Genomic DNA, 21,228 nt, shown 5'->3' on the forward strand with positions numbered 1-21,228 from the left:
TTCTATCCATTTGCTAAAGCAAAATGATTTGGAGTTATTCTTGATTCCTCACTTTCTTTGAAAAAACTGTCTCCAATTCATGAGCAAATCCTGTTAGCTATACTTTTAAAAAGTGTCCAGAACTTCATAATCAGGTAACTTCTTAAAATATACTTTCTCGTTTTAGCTGTGTGTATTCTGCTGCTTAATATGCTGATGATTTTCTAATTCTAATATTTTTTTTTCATTTTTAGCAGTTCCACTTTTCTTTCAAATTTGCCTCTACATTTATACTAATCATTTATTTCTTGCTCAACTTTGTGATTATCTTGCTCTTTAGTGCATGGCTTCCTAAATCTAGCTCTAAATTACTTTTTGCTCAACCTGTAGTAAATATGATACTTTCTGACTATTACATATGTTGCCTTGACAACTCCTATATTTTATTATCTTTACTGTGAGCTCATTGCTTTACTTTAATCTAGGGGAGTCCTGTGGGCCTAAACTGGGAAAGCTTTCCTCAAGAGATCTGCTTCTGCTTCTTTGGGTGGCTGGGAGGCACCACCCACATGGGTGGCACCGAACCACTTTTAGGTGAGTGGTTTCACTAAGAGGTCCCAGCCTCAGTTCCTCCACCTTCATTCTGGCTCAAAGCACAGTATCTGGACAGCTTTTATGCTACACATATACACCGTGCCTCTACTTACTGCCTGCATCTCTAGCACCAGTTCATGTCTTATTTGCTCATTTGTTTGGGAGGGTTAGCCTTGGAGGCCACTATTACCTCATGTGAGACAGTAATGCCTGCATGTGTCACAGCTACGATATAGTTACTTGCAAGTTAGAGGGTCTTTCACATCATACCACTCTACTATAACACTGGTCAAAGATAGAAAAAAAATGGTTTATTTACCTTTGATTTTGTTTTTAGCAATGGATATAGAAAACCTGATATGATTATTTATTTTGTTTTTTTCCTCCTGTAATCCTCAGGTTTTACTTTGTATTTTTCTAGGCTGTGCTTTAGATATATACAGACTTATGATTGATATTATTTTCCTTTTAACATCAAGTAAAGCCCTTTACTTATATTTTAATTTGCCTTAAATTCTCTTTTTCATATGCTTTTCTTCTGCTAGTCTTTATCTAGTGAATCCTTTTCCACCTTTTTAATATTATTTTATGACAAGTGTGCAGCTTTTAATGAGAAGTAGTTATATAATTCTCACCTTTGTGTTTCTTAGAAACAGTAAGTTTATTCCATTTATCTTTAGTGTGGATATTAATACTAACGTGCATTTGGTTTAACTTTTGCAATCTGGTATATATGCCATGTTGCCTTTGCTTTCTTTTCCTTTTACGTTTTTTTTTTAAATGAGTAAGTTCCTCCTTTCCCCCCATTACTCATTATTAAGTTATACATTCTATTTCTAACCTCAGTGATTAGCCTTAAACACTGAACAAACTTATTAACCTTATAGGTTTTCCACAAAGTTCAAAACCAGCATATAAATATATTTCATCTCCTCTCATACTCGTCTTTATCCATCTTCTCCTTCTAAGCTTATACTTGTTTGTATTTAACAACTTGGTTTACAAATTTTTTCACCATCCCTTCTTTCTTTCCACTCCTTTCTTCTAGATTCATTTTATTTCTCGTTGAAGTGTATCTTTTAATATTTCTTTCCTAGAGTTCCCACAGCTATCAAACTCTTAGTCATGTTTTGCTTAAACACATATTTATGTTATTTTCACTTTTGGGTAAAAGATTAGCTGGATAGAGGATTCAAGGTTTATAACAATTTCTCCTTAGTAGTTTTAAAATATATTTCTATTGTCTCCTGACATTTTTTATGAAGGATGATGTCTGCTATAATTCAGTATTCTTTTTTCATTAGTAGTCATTCTTTTCTCTTTGGAAGTTCTGAGTTTTTTCAACCTGTCCTTGATATTTAGTAACTTTATTAGACTGTATGAAGTGTATATTTTTTTATCCCACTTGCTTTATTATTTGTTGAGTACTCTTAGCTTTCTTAGAGTCTCAAAAATTTTAGCCATTAAAACTCTGAATTGTATCTCTCTCCAATTAGCTTTCTGTGCTGCCCCTAGAAATTCAATTACACACTTGTTGAATTTTCTTCTCTTACGGTTCTAAAATCTAAATGAGTGATTTTCTCACTTTTATATTTCTAATTATATGTATGTGCCCAGTTTACTATAGAGCTTTTCTATTAAAATATAGAGTATCAACTATTAACTTTTAATTCCAATATTTTAATTGGTTAATTTTTATATTAGTCTATTATTGATTAAGAACTGCATGCGTTTGTTCCACTCTTCATTTGACTATTCTGAGACACCTAGATGTCTGTGAGCAGGTTCTGAGTAAAAGCAGCATGTACCACTTCCACAAGTGAATAGTAAACCTCCCATCCATTTTTTCTCATGCTCTGTCCACTTCCTTGTTGCCTTCAAGATGGTGAGAGGAGCAATTCTAAAGCCAAGTACTCAAGATGGAACAACCACGTACAAGTCCGGGTCACTGAACAACTGCATCTGTCAAAGCCAGTGCCAGATTAAAATTCCCCACTCTGTACTGTTACGTGAGAAACTTCTAAACCTTTAAGTCAGTAAATCTTAGCTTGAAAACTCATCTTGCAGTGGAATATTTCTCTTTTCCACCAGGCCACCCCAATCTGTGCAGTATTTTCTGAGGTTGTGTCAGTCTGTCTGTCCTACAAGTGGGCAAAACTTTACCAACTACATTCACGTAGCTAGCCTGGCTTTGGGACTCAGGCAAGAGCTGTGCTGTCTCTTTTCATATGCAAGGGTTGAAATTCTATTCTCAACTCCTGCTTCTGAACTCAGCATCTCTTGGGCCATAGGGCTTCATTTCCTATTGTTAACTTCAAAATATTTCTTGTTTGTGTATTTTTTTTTAGCACTGTGATACTCTTTTATCATCTCATAAACTATTTCTATATATTTGTAGAAGTGAGAACAGTTATCCTTGTATACTTAATCTAGTATCATGACTTCTATAATTTATTCTGAACAGTGAGATCTATGCAGAGATATATATACACAAAGATATTTTCGCATTAATAAAAATAAAAAAATGAAATAAATGATTGACAAACGGGTCTGATTGTACACTATTTCACAGAATAGAGTATGTGCAGTCAGTAAAAATAATTATGTTAAAGACTACTGACAAAGCTGAACATATATTAATTTCCCAAATTAAAAAGTAGTATTTATATAACAGTTAATATATGTATGATAAAGCATTTACATGTTTGAGTGTGTGTGTGCATATACAACATGTTACAGTGATAGGATATTGGTTTATTTTAAATTTGTGGGCTCTGAATGTGCATTTTCTAAAATTTTTATGAGGAACATTTCCTTATTTCAGAAGACAGAATTAAAAATGTTCAATTTCTAAAGATAATACTAGACTTCCACAGTGAAAACAGTTGGTATTGGTAATATACTAAAAACAAATAATTTAATAAAAAGATATTATTTAGCTTGTGATCTGTTCATTCTATCATTTCTCCCCAAAATAATGCTTTTTACAACACTCTGGGACTCAAATTTGGGATCTTGAGCCTGTTGCTTCATCTGGCATATGTTTGGTAAACAGATGGATCTTCCATTATGCCCCAAGGGTCATAAAACTTGGGCTCTTACAAGCAAAGCAGTAAATTATTTAGTAACTTCCTCATGGTTTCCTTAATGACCTGATAGATCAGCACATCAATGAAATGTGTAAAGTATACTAAGTTGATGGTGGTATGAAAAATTCATTGAACACAAAGGAAAGAAACAAATTGATCAAAATATCAGTGGAGAGAAAATGTGCCAATATACAAAACCTTAAGGGAAATAATGAGGTAAATGAGAACAATGAAGAGAAGTATTAAGAAACAATGAGTTTGGAAGCTTTGGAAGATGCTTTTTTGACTCCGTATGTTTAGGGAAAAAATACAGAAATTTCTGTTGTGAATTATGTCTTAAAAACATGTATTCGAAACAAAATCTAGAGGGCTTGTGCAACTAAAAAATTTACTGAACTTGATTGCTTTTAAAGCACTAGATACAATCTAAGTTCCTTGAGGGTTGGGCAAATAACTATAATTTTTACTTTCTAATGCATCCGCCTAGTACTCCCCAAGTAGTAAGTGATCATTAAATCACTACTGAATTGAACAGAATTGACTGAAGTTTCCAAAAGTAGAAAGTGGTAAATACAATTATATAAATCTGGAAAATGACAAGGTCAAATTCAGAAAACCTATCCTTCTTGTGATATAAATATTTTGTTCTCTAGTTCATATTTTTGTATGGAAACTACCTTTTAAAAATTCTTCAGCTTTAGAAGCCTTATCCTTATTTTAATTTTTCCTGTGCCACATACTTACTCTTTCCTTTTTAAGTCTAAGAACAGTGGTCGTAGAAATGGATTTTTTTTCAAGGTGAAACATTTTAAAAACCCAAACTTCATAAATAATTAACGCATCTTGGCCTAGAATTTAACTGATGCACACAAAAGCTGGCCTACCCGATGAGGCTGACTTTTCCCTAAGCTTTGAAGGCAATAATAGCTCTAAGCTTTTTAGAGGAAGAGAAAAAAAAAAGGAAAAGCATGCCTCCAAGTAGGAGGCAGCTATGTTTATGAACCCTGATGCCTGGCCAACAGATATTTTTGCATAAAACAAGGCTTGCTAACCATGGAAACATAAACCTAAATCATGTCAGTCAGCCAACTTTGATTGTGAGACACAATCTGTAATGTAGAGTCTGACCCTAACAGCAACCTTGGTAGGTTTTCATGGCTTCAGCTAACATACACAGGTATTCACTCTGCAAGGGAGCATGCTAAAGACCAAAAGCATGCTGATAGGGTACAGACAAAAGAGATAAATGAATAGAAAATAAAATCTAGATCTTCACTAAGGAACCCAACTTATTAAAGGTCCCTTCCTGATATCTGGGCAATCAAATATCATCCTTAACTATTTTTAATTCTCTTTAATTAACCAAAAATTTTGGATAATGGTATTCATTTTTTAAAGTCAAGGTATTGGTGCCGAACTACAGAATAGGTCCATTAAGTCCAAGGTGATTTCTTCATATACCATATGTTTTATGTCTGCAAAAGATAAACATTTTGCAAACATCCTGTATATTACATACTTCATATCCTTTTATTTTCAGTATTCTTCCATGAAATATGTATTTATTCCCCACCTATTATTAACTGAGATACCTCTGAAATCTTAACAAACTACATGTTAGTAGTGATACCAACTCTTTAATAGTTGAAACTTGTCTTTAAGCCCAATTTTTGTAACCTATGGAAAAAAATAAAAGTCTTGGCCCAATGACTCATTTTTTGAACCCGCATCCTATTATAATAAGATAAATGTTAAATGATTAACCAGAATCAATGCCAGAAAGTCTATCATCCTCATAATCATAATTTCAAATATTTTACAAACCAGACTATTTTCCATCTGGAAAGCTTACCTGTAATAATATTCTCATCATTTCTGCAATTCTCTGATTTCTTCAAAACCGCCAACACACTGATCTCTTCACTTTCTCACAATCCATCAAGACTCATGTTTTCACATTTCTGCAAATCCTCCCAATTGCCTTGTCTTCCATTCTTTCTTTTGCAATCACTTGGCAAAACCTAAACCTAGATCTACCCAGCTATCACATAAATAGCTCAATACCTACACAATAGTTACTCCCCATTCCCTTTCAAACATTTTCCTTGCTCTATTCTTTTTTTTTTTTTTTAAAGATTTTATTTATTTATTTGAGACAGAATGAGAGAGAGAGAGAGCACATGAGAGGGGGGAGGGTCAGAGGAGAAGCAGGCTCCCCGCCGAGCAGGGAGCCCGATGCGGGACTCGATCCAGGGACTCCAGGATCATGACCTGAGCCGAAGGCAGTCGCTCAACCAACTGAGCCACCCAGGCGCCCCCTAGCTCTATTCTTATTGATTATCTTATCAAAATCAAATGTAAAATCCCTCATTTTTTCAATTACTGATTTTTCAGTCTTATTAGTATCTGCATCCAACTTCTCCTCCTCTTTTGTTACATTTGAAAACAACTTTGTGCTTCTAGTCTCCAGCATCCTTGCTCTCTAAAGGACTTCGATTCCTTAAGTCCTGTTTCTTCACTCATGTTCTCTATAAGAAAAAATGAAACTGTTTTCTGTGCTCCAACTTGATCTCAAATTCAGTCTTAAATTTACTTTTTCTGAGTTAAATTTCCACCATTTAATTAATAAGACCATCAAGAAATTCATGTTTCTCGCTCAATATATACTTTTATTTCGTGTTATTAAAACTTCCAGAAGTATATGATAGAGCTGACCACTCCATCTTTCCCAAAACATTTTCCATTTCCCTCTCTCAGTCATGGTGTTAGTACAGATGACTTTTCTCCTATTTCTGTGGTAGTTCTTTTTTTTTTTAAATTCTTTTGCATATCAGTCTCCACTAAACCTTTAAGAGTTGAAGTTTCTCAGAGCTCAGGGTGGGGCCCTCTACTCTTCTAAATCCACATGTTCTCCCTATGTGACCAGGGAACCCTGTCCATTCCCATGACTTTTTTTCAAAATCAAGTATTACTCACAAAGACACACACATATACATTTTCCATAACCTATATAATGAGCGAAGAACAAACATAAATAAGAATTCTTTACAAACTCTGTACACTGAGGTTTCTCAGACAGTGATCTTACGACTTCTCCTCCCTAAATCTATACACTCCACACAGGTGATTTCATTTCTACCCCTTGATAAATATTGTCTTATATTGACAATGCACAATATTTTTATCTCGATCCAAGAGCCACAGATTTATTTTTTTTTAAAGATTTTATTTTTAAGTAATCTCTACACCCAACGTGGGCCTTGAACTCACAACCTGGAGATTAAGAGTTGCATGCTTTACTGACTAAGCTAGCCAGGCGCCCCAAGAGCCACAGATTTAGATACCAGTGCAACTGTCTACTTGATACCCTTTCTTGCCTATCTCACTGAAATCTTAAAATGAAAATCTTGATTTATTGCTCATCCACAGAAAGTACTTACCTCAAACATAATCTTTTGTTAACCTGCCCCACCACCTCAGTTAGAATACTGCAACTGATCATATTACTGAAGAAAATGGGAAGTCATTTTGACTTCCCCCTTTTTTAATCTCCCTCACCCAAACCATCAATAGCTCCAATTGGTTTGTTGTGTGTCTAAACTGTATTACATATCACCTACTTAGAACCATTTCATCTCTTACCACCTTAGTCCTACACACCACCTATTTCAAGAGCCTCTTAACTAGCTTCTCTAATTTTCTCTGAACTCACTCCAGTGTAGTCTCTGTATAACAGCCAAAGGGATCTTTTAAAACACAAATTAGATTAAATCACTTCCTATTTTAATCCTTTCCATAGCTTCCCATTTGCATTTCAGTTATAATAAAACTCAAACTTCTTGCCAGGCCTTTGTAACTGCATAATCTGGCCCATGTTGGCTTTCTAACTTTGTGCTAGTCTCTCCCACTAGCTCACTAAACCCTGGGCATCCTGGTGTTCTCTCAGTTTCTCGAATGGTTCAAGTAAGTTTCCATTTAGGGAACTTAGAGATTATAATTCCCTGGAATGCTTTCCCGCTGGTTTTTCACACATACATCTCTTTTCATTCAAGGTCTCAGTTTAAATGTACCCTCTTTGGGAAGCATATCTTGAACTCTATGTTAAGTGGCTTATCCTGCCCCTATCAATAGTTTTCTAACATAGCAACTCCATATTTCCTTCAGAGTACTTATCAAAATCTAATCATTTTACCTATGCTTGTGTACTGGTTTATTGTCTCCCTTATTGGAATATAAAGTATGCAGTGGAGATCTTGTCAGTCTTTTCACCTTTAGGCAGAGTGACTAGCAGATAGTATGTGCTTAAAATATTTTCTGGAATTAGTGACTAAATATTAAGACTCAATAACATTACCCATAATTCAAAGAGAAATGTGAAGTATGACAAACTAAAAAGTTTACAGAAGGCCTTTGTAACTCTCCCTGAAAAATCCTGAGGTACTTTCGAAGTCTTAAATTTTCATGCAAACTTTTCAATATTTTAATACTCAGAATTATTTATGTTTATTAAAGCTATGCCTCATTCTAAAAATAGACTTCAAAACCTTAAAGCACCTTTTGAAACTACATATAGTAAAAATTCCAAATTGAGAAAAAAAAACTAAGGTAGGAGATTGCTTCAAAGTGGGACTAATAAATAATAGCAATCACTACTACTTAGTGAGAAATGGTTTCATGTAGACACTATGCTAACATATCCTAGATAGTCGTCACACTGAGTTTACATTGCCTGTTTCTCAGAATAGGCATACTGAGGTTTATAAAAATTAAGTAATGCCTATGACCACAGCTAGTGGAGTGTGGATGCCACTTAAGTCTGAGCGCTGAAACAATTATGTTGCATGTGTCACTATGATACATTGCTCTCAACAGGGAAGAAAAATACAGACAGATTCTACTACGTATCTGGTTATTCAATACCCATTCTTATATAGTTTTTAGCTTGCCTTTCTGTACAACAGATTATAAAGCTAATAACGGCAATCCATAGACTGCTTTACAATATCAAACAGAAGTGTCGCAATATATGGGAACCCACTCAGTCAGCCTTTGGGCAGGGGGATCTGATCTCGTGGCATGTAAAATCACAGAGGTATGTTTTTCTGGGGCAGCTATCACAGTCTGTTATCTAGTTCCTAATGTCTTAAGTTGAACAGTTTTTCTCTGGTCCTTCTGGGGATTTTATGAACTACTACTAATTATTTAAAATGCGTTGTGCTTGCACAGAAGTACTGAGATTGGTTCAGTAATTGTTACTAGAAATAAGTTGCTGTAAGTAACAGGAATTAAAATGTGAAACTGACTTAATGATGGAGACGAAAATTCAGGTCTTAGATACTTGACACTAGAAAATTGGTCGTGCTTTACGCACAATGGGAAATATTTGGTTAAATAGTCATCTGAACTTTGAAAGCAAAATATACTGAGTCTGTGCTGTTGGGAAGAGTGGGACTGATCAGAATGTTGGCTAGAACTGGCTCTACTACCACCTTTAGGAAAATTCTACAAGAGCTAGATGAACCCAGGTGAGAAGTAGATACATGTAACTTAGAAGCACAGATAGAAGGAAATGCCACTTTGTAAGAGAAGGACTCTCTCCTTACAGTTGGACATCTGCATTGTCAGAGAATCCTATAATCTGAAGCCTCAGAAGGCTAAAAAATAAAAACATGTTTCACATCCTAAATTGAAGCCATTGCAAGAGTAGCGAAGCAGCAAACTTAGTAAGAGATAAAACTGGTAGACAGCCAGCGAAATGCAGCCAGTATGAAGGCAAAAATGAAATAAAGGGTTTAGCTTTGCCCAAAAGATACATGATTTTAAATTACACCAAGGCCACAACCATTAAGTTAAAGCAGGGAGAGTGGGCAGAATGTAATGGCCAGTCAATAAAGACAACATCCAAGGTTAAAAACCTTGACTAGATTATATCTTTAGCTATAGTTGTACCTACAGGATGGTGATTAGACTGCGTAACATACTAGTGTGACAGAACTGTATGGTGCCCAAACATCCAGTCTGGACTGTAAACTCTTGCAACTGTTACTGCTCCACTCAAAAGGTAGGAAATTATTCGAGGATCCCCCAACACACAATCACATGCAATCATTTTTTAAAATATACAAGAGCCTCAAGTATCAGATCTGTGTAGCATCTCAGAGGGCAGAGCCAGAGACCACAAAAATGGAATGAGAGAGTAAAAGACTGACTGACCCAGAGCTTACTCTACCACTAATTCAGGAAGACTTTGCTACACCTGCTCAACAGGATTTTAAAATGGCTATGAATGTTACTTCTCTGCATTTTTTAAATCCTCTATTCCCAAATAGGAATTTTAATAACAGAAAAGAAAAAGCCCACATTTCCTAGTTTCTTTACTATTCCTTTACCAAACTATGAAACAATTCTGGCCAATGAGAGAACTATGCTAAGGATTTCTGGAAAATTTTACTTTCCTGATGTGGGAGATAATCTCCAAAGATGACCACCACAAATCCCTTCTGCATGCTTCTTCACAGATCAAGAGGCAGAGGTTTAGTTCCCTTTCCATCAGTCTGAGATGGCCTTAGTGACTGATTTAACTGACAGGATATAGAAGTGATATTCAGGACTTGTGAAACTAGGTCATAGGAAAACTTTTAGTGGCACAAAGTTTAGTGATAGCATGCTATAGTTATGTAGAAAATAGAAACTTGTCCTAATGAATAGATACATCAGGCTAAGAAAATTTCCAGGCAGAATATTGAATGTGCCAATTGGTTTCTGTTAGATGCAGAGGATAAGATCTAGATAAAGAAAGAATGAGCTAAAAAAAGGCAATATTCAATGTTTTATAGAAGAATTTAGAGGACAAACAAAAGAGTTAGGACTTGATTCGGCTCAAAAATAGAAGTGTTTATCATCTCCAATCTTTGCAGCCTGCAAAAAGTTTCTCAAAATAAGAAATGGCATCAGGACAAAACTCAAACTCAGAATATGCTGGTAACACATAACAGGAGGGTAAAGTTCACTTCAATGGTGCATTTGGAGCACCCTTTCCCGACACCTCGGAAGCATTTATGGCAGGTCTTCAACCAGACAAAAAAAGGGTTCTATGCAATGAATCATGGAACACTACATCAAAAACTAATGATGTACTGTATGGTGACTAACATAACATTTTAAAAAAAAAAAGAAGGGTTCTATGAATATTATTGAGTGTCTTTCACACATTCTTAACTAGAAAATAGGGCTCCTAAGAATCTTAAAGATATGATCCCACACCACCAAGACTCAGTCCACAGTAGAGGCTTGTGGCAAAAAAAATAAGAAAAAAAAAAAATTGGAATTTTTCTTTTCTAGTGGACTGAACCCCAATAAAACTGGACTAAATGTGATAGAGGTAGTTCAAAACAAAAAAGAGCCCTTGGGGGGTGGGGGGGGGGGCTCCAACCTTCTAAAGGCAGAAAGCAGGCTGAGAAAGCTACTCAGTAGCAAACATAGGCCAATTCTAAAGGAAAAGAGGGGAAGTCTCAGAATGCAGCACTAGAAACCTAGATACCTGACCAACTGGAAAGAGCCTCACTCTCAGGGAGCAGGACTTGGCCCCACATAAGGAAGTGGTGCCGTGTGCTCGACAGATTTCAGACTTCCTGTGGGTGAGCAACTGTTATGTGTCTCCTGTCAGATCCCATTTTTTTTTAAAACTGGGAAATTGTTTTTGCAAATTTCATACATGTGTATCACCACTATAATACTGAGTGTGTTGAACAGATAACTTACTGAGCTTACTGGGAAGATAACTTGTCTCTTTAGTTTAAAATGTTTCATTAGAGAGAAATCATGCTTGAGAAACTGCATCTGAGAAAGTGGGACCCTCATCTCCCCTTGAACCTGATTTAAATGATGAATCCTGGACTTTAAACCAACGTCATAATGCCATAATTTGGGGGATATTAGTCTACTTTGCATGTGGAAGGGACATGAATATTGGTAGCCAGAGAGCAGATTGTGATAGATACTCTGCAAAATTGGCCACCACTGATTCCTTGTCTCCATGCCTATGCTGCTTCTCACATGACAAGGTAGGCTCGAATTTCCTTTCCTTGTTCTGAGTACACCTTATTTTCTTGACTAACAGAATGTGAGACTAGAAGCAATATTCTCAAACATCAGAGACCAGGTCATAAAAAGCCTTGCTGTCTTCATTTTTAATACTTACTCTTGAGACGCTATCTCAGAACGCAGCTGCCACGCTATGAGAAGCCAAAGCCATGTGTAAGCATTTCAGCTGAGCTCCCAGATAACAGCCAGCATCAGCTCAGCCATAGGAATTTGTCACCTTGGATAGTGAGCCCAGTTAAGCCTAACATGCCTCCAGCCCCAGCCACAATTCGGCTGCAAACATGAGAGATCCCAAGTAAGAACAGCCAGTTGAGCCTAGTCATTACACAGAACCATCTATGATGATACTAAATTATTTTAAGCTACAAAGTTTTGAGAAGGTTTGATATGAAATAATAGACGGCAAAAATCACCTGTTATCAGGACCAACAATTTTTCTTCTGGTTCTTTCTTCCTTCCTTTTTCAATCAAAGGCATGATTCCTACAGCTGTAATAATCATCTTGAGACCATGAAGGAAATACCAAGACATTTTTAGAGACCTTGACCCTGAATTCCTTGGGCTATAAAAGAAGCACTAGCAACCACAAACTTCCTGACTTCAAGAAAATAGAAAAAAAGAATCTCCTATTTGGGTTTTTGGTCACATGTAGCCATGTAAATAAACTGATACTTCAGGAATGAGGTGAATACACAAAACGATTCCATAAAGGTGTGTATTTTGCTAAACAGGGCTGTTGGTTCAGCTTCAAGTTTTATGGGCAAAGAAAAAGAGTCAGTAATACAATTACAGAATTGCCAGAGTACGTAAAGTAAACATCAAACTAGCTGTTCAGTGGGAACCCAAACATTTCTGACACTGAATTGAAGGAAATATTTCTCATATCCTCTCATATCCAAAAAAAAAGAAAAAAAAAAGATATGATGTGATGTCGTATACAACTTACTCATTGTTAACAAGTTAAATATAACCTTATCCTTCACAGCTAAGTATTTTATAACATTGCTCTTCAGCAAAGGCATAATGCCAGGTAGTCCAAAGCAATTCTACAAAATGAAAAACAATGAAGTCCAGTTTTACAGCTCTTGCAAGCCTGAATTAATCCAAGAATAAAATTCAAATGTAGATGAATTGGTGGCCAGTGATTTCTACCACCAATCTTCATAAAAACTTCTTGCTAGTAAGCTTTTGATCAATCAATCTGATAAAATCCAGCACTGCAATGCTCCAGGCTCAAATGCTGATATGGAGATAGAGTTAACATTCTCTTATGGAAACTGAAGAGCCTAATCAGGATACGTGCCTGGGTGGAAGGCTGTACTTCAGTGTGCAGACTAGTTGAGATGGTAGCCAGTAACAGAGTTAGGATTTTCTCACAGAACATTTCTGTTTATTTTACAACAAAAACGGCAAACCGAGATGCTAATAATCTAGCTCATATAGTATATGCCTCATATTTTTTTTTATGTCCCGTAATTTTAACTTGGAAAAAATTAAATTGTGTACCGCCAAATGCTCTCTGATTGCACATATATGTGAACATGGCATTGATTTGAATATGGGAGGTGAGAGAGATGCTAAGGAAGAGTCTGTGACTTCTGGCTTGCATACTTGAATGACTGTTGATGTCCTTTACTGAGAACGGGAACACAGAATAAGGCCTATTTTGTGTGAGGATGATCATGAATTTGAGGGTTCTATGGGCCATCCACATAGTGGGGGGGAAGTATATATTGTTTACATATATGGGACTTAAATGTCAGAGTAATTTAAGAAAATACACACCTGTGAGTAACCTGTTGGCCAAAATGGCCTTAACATTCCATTCCCCTTAGCTTGACTAAAATGTCAGACCCCTTCCTAACTCATGATTCCTTACCTACCTTTTTTTTTTTTTGAGTATTTATTTTAGAAAACATAATTATAAATTTTCTGCCCCTTTGAGATGTAAATCTTAAAAACAAAACAAAACAAAACAACAACAAAACTCCTGACAGCTTTACAACCCAGAAAGTCTTTCTTAGGGACCTGGGAGCCATCTGTTGGAGGCATAAGTAAACATCAAAGGAGACAGTACCCCTATCTTCCAGTTTTTGTGGGAGAGTAGGAGCCTAACTTTGGTGTGGCCAAGATGCAAAACTATCTCTCCTCATAAAGATATGACAAGTTTATTTTCCCTTTGGATAAAGCTAATTAGCAAATGTATATGGCCTATATCTTCCCCAATATCCTCCAGTACTTTAGGGCTGAAGAGTCCTTCTGATCTTTGTTTCAGTGGTATTTAGATTTTGTTCTGGCCTCTATTTTGTGCACTATTGTAAGATCCTTGAATAAAGTCTTCCTTGACTGGTGCAATTTCTGATTTGACACTGGCTGTATAATAACTGAAGTCATGAGCAGTTATGCCTAAGGACAGATCAAAGTGTAAAGAGGAGAGAATTTGTGAGAAACCTAAAAGTAAAGAGAGCTACAATCAAAAGGAGAAAGAGAGGAGGAAAAGCAAACAAATGGACAAATAAATAAAGGGGATATCAGATAAGTGAAGAAGTGATTTCTTTTATAAATTTTTTATAGAATATTTTGGGAAAGACTGCCTTAGATACCATTAAGACTTACCCTTCAGTTAATATAAATCAGTAGGTGGTTGCACACAAACAGGATTATTTTACTTTCCTGTGAAATTAATTTAACTGAAATATATTGGAGTATGATGCCCATAGTCTATATTAGAAGACATTATTTAAAAAGATGTGCATGATATATTTTGTGAGTTTATTGTAAAGATGTGGAGGAAAGAGTTCATTACTGTATCCCAGAGGACCTTCATTAAATGACTACTTGAGAACCCAGGAATAATTTCCCTCTAGTCCCTGTATTAGCAATAACTGGATAGCTTTGCTGCTCTCTTCAGTGACATTTATTTATTTATTTATTTTTTTTTTTAAAGATTTTATTTATTTATTTGAGAGAGAATGAGAGACAGAGAGCATGAGAGGGAAGAGGGTCAGAGGGAGAAGCAGACCCCCTGCTGAGCAGGGAGCCCAATGCGGGACTCGATCCCGGGACTCCAGGATCATGACCTGAGCCGAAAGCAGTCGCTTAACCAACTGAGCCACCCAGGCGCCCCATTCAGTGACATTTATGGCACGCTTATAGCAAGTACAGGGAATTTCACAGTATAGATAAGAGAAAATAAAATCACATTATGACCTTATTTTCCTACCCGTTCTTTCTTTCCCTGTGCCTCAATTTCCTCACCTCCGCAAACTGATTTTATCTTTTTTGTTGTATGTACATTTGTAAACAACCTTATCCTTTCTTTGGAAACAAAGTGAGATTTACATTAATAAAAACAAGTATCTCAAACTCATATTCAATAGGCCATTCTGCTCTAGCTGTTGGATTTGAAACAAATTCTCCAATCTTTCTGAGCCTTGTATCCTTATCGGCAAAGTAAGGATAATAATCTCTCAAAGAGTTAGTGTGAGGACTGAATGAATAAACAAATCTAAAGCATTTAGCACACAAGTGTTCAGTTAGTCTGAACTATTCGTTATATGTGGAGAATAGGAGACTGGGAAAAAAAAATATTGAAGATACCAAGGGGAAAATGATGGAGCCATAATTCAGTACAGGTCTGTTAGACTCTGAAGCTCTGCTCTCAATCATAATGTGGTTAATCTTTAGATTGGAAAAGGATCTTAATCTGAGTTTACGAAAGAATTGCTCATGTAGCTTTCTAACTGTACAGATGCTTAATTAAGCCATCCCCTATGCCGATATAACAAGAATTTTTTGAGTGTGGAACCAGCACATGTGTTCTTAAGCACCCCCCATCCCCTTGGCCACCCCGCCCAGGCTAGAAACCATCACACTTCCTGCAGAAAAGAAATCTTGTTCTTCAACACTTCTATGAAGAGTCCCAGTACAGTTTAGGCTTTCAGATCCCCAGATATAATTGTTTTTTAAACCATGTACATCATAAAGAAGTTAAAAGTAAATAAAACTGTGAGCAGATATCCAGAATAGGTGCTTTTGCTGGGAATAACGTTGAGTACCTTGATAGGCAACTAATTCAGGAACAATAAGCAATGGATCCCTATGGATGCAAGAAATAAGCTTGATTAATCTACCCCTATCTGTCAAAGTCTATTTTACCACAGAAAGTTGGGGGGGAACCCCAAAACTATGGGATATTTTTAAGTAAAATTAATTTATCCATATCTTGGACACAGAATACTGAAATCTATTAAAAGGGTAAGCCAAAGAATTGGGATGATTACTTTTGGAGCCTAGCTTGCCATATTTCAAGAAAGAAATAATCATCAGCAGAAATGATAGAGAATTTATCTTTTCTGAAAGACTGTACCTATTGATTTTACCTAAGATCTTAGGATTTGTTAAATCCATAGCTTTAGGTATGGTGTATTGAAAATCTGACAAACAGCAACTAATCAAAGGTCACATATCTGTTGCTTGGAAACAAGTTATTGTGCAGGCTTCCTGGATCTCCCTGACTACACTGGTACTAGCCTACCTAAAATTTAGCTGATTTACCCACGAGAAACTATTAGCCCATGAAAAGCTTCCTGAGTAAAATAAAAATTTTAGAAAAGGAGATAAGACCCTGAACAGATGAAGAGTAGCAACAGATTCAGTGGGAAAAATACATAATATAAGGGGAGAAGAGCTAAAGTCTGAAGTTTACTACCCTTCCTGTTTTGGAGATAAAGGACAAACAAACAAACAAACACAGCCCAAGCTGCACTCGATGTCAAGAACTTTCTTCAGGCAAGGGGATGAGCACAGTCAAAGGATGAAATGAACTCCTGATCCTTCCTAGGTAATAACAATAGGTGGGGACCCAGTTTGCTCCAAAAAGGACCATGGCAGATTAATAAAAATAACTATCAGAGATGTTCGGCCTACTTTGCTTCAAATGCCTATTTGACCAAAGCAATCTGAGTAAGTTTGCCTTATTAGCCTAGATGATACAGTATGGGCACTAAAGGAACCTGTATAATAAGAATAAAGACTGAACATAATAAAAATAAATAATTTTTTTTAAAATGGAAAAAAAAGGAATAAAGAGAAATCCAAATAAAAACACACAAATTTAGAGTCATATGTAAAAAACAAAAACAAAAACAAATAGAGCCAGACACCTGCCTATACATCCTATACTGTGGCTCTATGAGAGAATCTTTTAATGGAACACATAGCATTCATAAGTTCTCAAACAGCTAGTAATGAAAGTTTTTTTTTTTTTTTTTTTTTTTTAAGATTTTATTTATTTATTTGACAGAGAGAGCGACAGAGGGAACACAAGTAGGGGGAGTGGGAGAGGGAGAAGCAGGCTTCCCAAGGAGCAGGGTGCCCGATGTGGGGCTTGATCCCAGGACTCTGGGATCATGATCTGAGCTGAAGGCAGACGCTTAATGATTGAGCCAGCCAGGCGCCCCAGTCATGAAAGTTTTGAGGAGGATTCTCCCCCATCCCCCGCAACCCCTAATTTCTTCCCTTCTATCTTTACTTCTTGCTTTGTAACGTTATTGCCATGGGTAGGTAAAAAACACTGGAGTCTGTGGATTTAAAATGCTCAATTTCTGATACAGGGAGTGATAGTGTAAAATGAGAGAAGATATAAAACATCTATCTTACTAAATCAAGCATAGCATCTATAATAAGAATATTTCTTGTTTGATTCTTACAAGTCACTGAAAGTCATCTTTGACTCAGGTAGCCTTGGTGGGGTAGCCAAAGGAGTATTCAAGGAAGTATTCTAAATGTTTATGGAATAGATTGTTTTGCTATATTCATCCCTTCAATCCTTTTTTTTTAAAATATAAGTTCTTTTGGGCGCCTGGGTGGCTCAGTTGGTTGAGCGGCTGCCTTCGGCTCAGGTCATGATCCTGGAGTCCCTGGATCGAGTCCCGCATCGGGCTCCCTGCTCGGCGGGGAGCCTGCTTCTCCCTCTGACCCTCCCCCCTCTCATGTGCTCTGTCTCTCTCATTCTCTCTGTCTCAAATAAATAAATAAAATATTTTAAAAAATAAATAAATAAATAAATAAAATAAAATAAAATATAAGTTCTTTTTACATCCCAAAATGAGAAAAACAAACCATCTTTCCTTTATTGTTTCACTTAGAGAGATAAATTATATAAAACTATACTACATAAGTATCTTCCCAGGGAGGGAAATCTGAATGGGAAGAAATCAAGAGAGGGAGACAAACCATGAGAGACTCTGGACTCCAGGAAACAAACTGAGGGTTCTAGAGGGGAGGGGGTGGGGGGATGGGGTAACCGGGCGATGGGTATTAAGGAGGGCACCTGTTGTGATGAGCATTGGGTGTTATACACAACTAATGAATCGTTGAACACTACATCAAAAACTAATGATGTACTACATGCTGGCTAACTGAACATAATAAAAAAAAAAAAACTATACCACATAAGTAAAAATGAATAAAATTAAAACTAAAGTAGCAAAAAAAGAAAAAAATAAATAAAAGGATAGGTGATACAAGGTAATAGATTATACCTTCAGTGAGGCAACTAAAGCCAGTAAACACCTAGATGCTGACCGGGTGCAGTTTGAGTACCAAGCCCAAGGGCTCGTTTTCACTGTACTGTAGTGGTTATCTACCTACTAATTACAAGAAATTAGGCAGAAAGAAGCTACTTAATCTTCTAGCCCCATGCAGTGGTTGGTCAGGTCAAGTGTACAAGATCTATAAATTATTCTAAACCTATCCTTTCTCTAATATACTCTAATCCTAAACTATGAACACAATTATATTACTCTCTATTGATCTCTAATTCCTAGTTTAGGCTCTTAACAACAAAATAGCCACCAAGAAGTACAAAATGGGAAAGAAGAATAGTAACAGGTTTTCACAACATCTATGATCCCCAGCTATTTTATAATGTACATACAGCTTTGTAGATGAAAATTCTAACCATTTTATCAGCATGCTTGTTACATACTTAATGAAGCTAAAATCTGGCAAACTATCTGGCATTTTAATCAGAGTGTGGGTTATTATGATGATTTTTAACAGTAGATCTGCAGTTCAGGAATGACTATATGAATGTAATGAAATAAGAGCATTTTCAACAAACATGCCAGAATTTCCATATTCAGTTGAAAGATATTCTCTTTAAAGTAGTCAGTCACCTAGAGAAATTGTGTATTTCTAATAAAGCTGCTGCCGCTGCTTAAAACATTTCGGTAACATCTTTAAGCCTAACTTAGAGATCATTTATTAAAATTATCATTACTTTATCTTAAACAGAATTCTTATTCTAGGGTAGATTTGATTCTTACCTCCATTAAGTTTTGATGCAAAAGTCAGTTTATAAATAACAGTGGTCAGTAAATTAATTACCACTATTTCTAAGATACTATTGTATATGATTTTCAAGTATCACAAAATGGTAGGTATGGAGCTAAACTTAAATCCAAAAATGTGTTGTTTTAGTAACATTTCAAAATGAGGAAACTTCATACAATAAACCTGGAGTCTTGGGTTCTCTTGGGATATAAAACTATGACTTAGTAGCACTAGGCAAGTGTTTCCTCATAGTAACTCTTATGGAAGCCAAACAGAGGCTGATCCCTTTAGAAGAGGAAATGTATTTTCACTTTAAGTCCCTGCTTACACAACATATAAAAATACAGTGACATCAGAGGGACTTGACTCACTGTGTTGAAGCCAGTTATCATACTTGGTAAAACTAAGTTGGCATTTTGGGTGGCCAAATACTTCAACTTACCTCATTGTTAGAAGATTACCTATCCTTGCCTTGTTGAACTCTGGAGTAGCCTTAGGGTTTGTTTGGACCAATAAAATGTAGATGGAAATGAAATATATCACTTTAGGGCAGAAGCTTATGAACTAGCATGCAGTTCACACAGCTGGACATTTAGCTACGAGGCAATATTCCAAGCAGAGGTTTCTCCATTAGCCTTGACCCTGAAGAAAAGACAACGAAGAGCAAAATCACAGTCCATAACAAATGGGCAGCATGAGTGAGAAATAAATCTTTGTTGTAACCCACTGTGATTTGGGGACCATCTGTTACTGCTATATGACTTAGCCTATCCTGACAGACACCACATATTTACATTACCTCCTTGGCCTCTATAAGCAACTAAATTTGAGACCCATGCTTTTCCTGTAAGTTGCCCTCTAATTTTAGAATGTGAAAAATTGAAGCTCAACAGGGTTAAATAATTTGTTCAGAGCTATTAAGTCAATCTCTGTATCCAGGTCTGTCTGACTCCAAAGTCTACACACTTACTTTAATTCCTTACTCTCCTGCACCTTAATATATGATTGGAAGGTTATGCCATTACTTCTATCTTTCACAATACTGTAAATAAATAAAATGGCTTTGAAATTCACCATTTCCTAAAATATCTAGTCAAAGTAGGTATCTTAACAAGTTGCTAAATACAATAACCTTTTTTTGAAAAATTTTTCTAGAAAGCATATAAAATACTTTTGTTAATATATAATTCTATACTCTTTGGATTTATTTTGTAAACATATTCTGTCTGTACCACTTTAAAAGTCATTTTTAAATCATATTTATTTTTTTTGCATACAACTCATTTATTAATATCTAAAAAAACCAAATGCAAAGTAATAAACTTGGCTTCTTTTTCCCACAAAAATGGGGAATACATCTCTGTAAAGAAATCTTAAATTATTTTTACACACCAGTTTGTTGCTGGGATTATAGTTTCAGCAAAAAACAATTAATGGGGAAAAAGAAAAACAACTAATGGACAACCCTCCAAAAAAAAAAAGAACCCAAAACAAAACAACAGTAACTGATTAATATATAAAATTGTTTACAATATGGTAAGCAAGAAACAGTAACTGATCAGAGAACACCCTGCTCTAAAGTAATTAATTTTCACACAGATTTCTATTATAGTGCAGTTCACTCCCAACAACTCTGAGCCCATAAGAGCACTTCTATACATACAAAGACATAACAAAATGATACAGTATTACTGCAACAACAAATTAAAGTTTGTCATAATATATGTAACTTAAATACCCCCCCGCCCCCAGTGATAAAGTGGCTTCTTATTCCTTAAACATAGAAATTCTGCTCTTCATTGTAGAAAGATGAAATCCTCTCATCAAAGGCACATTCTTATCTGCAAAAAAAAATAAATAAATAAATAAAACAAAACTTGAAATACTCATCCTGGAACAAATTTAAACATTTTAAAATATTCCCAAAGGTTTGGAGTGGCAGGAAGGTAATGAAAGTATTTGAGGGAATTATAATGAATGGCACTGATAAAACACATGATTATTTTGCCTATATTAATTACATCAGATTCTATCTTTCAAAATATGATTCTAACATTTTCAAAGAGATTTGCGTGGGTAATTAAAAATTATTTCAGTCATACTAAAGTGATACCCTCATATAATA

At 35.8% G+C, this 21,228-nt stretch overlaps 1 protein-coding gene across 7 annotated transcripts in view; it reads right to left on the reverse strand.

Moving 5' to 3' along the window:
- Window positions 1-21,228, reverse strand: part of FAM174A (family with sequence similarity 174 member A) — a 191,957-nt gene that overhangs the window by 134,154 nt on the left and 36,575 nt on the right. For 6 of the 7 annotated variants that reach the window (XR_004299365.1, XR_004299364.1, XR_004299363.1 and 3 more), the window contains exon 3: window positions 19,546-20,944. Coding sequence is in view for 1 of the 7 variants with exons in the window: in XM_032403934.1 (XP_032259825.1) it covers window positions 20,941-20,944 (4 nt within the window). In the remaining 6 variants the exon portion in view is untranslated. Of the gene's footprint in view, window positions 1-18,239; window positions 20,945-21,228 lie in introns of those variants that run through there. The other variant, XM_032403934.1, reaches the window with a different exon arrangement.

The sequence above is a fragment of the Phoca vitulina genome, unplaced genomic scaffold (assembly GCF_004348235.1).
Source record: "Phoca vitulina isolate PV1807 unplaced genomic scaffold, GSC_HSeal_1.0 scaffold6, whole genome shotgun sequence".
Lineage (NCBI taxonomy): Eukaryota > Metazoa > Chordata > Mammalia > Carnivora > Phocidae > Phoca > Phoca vitulina.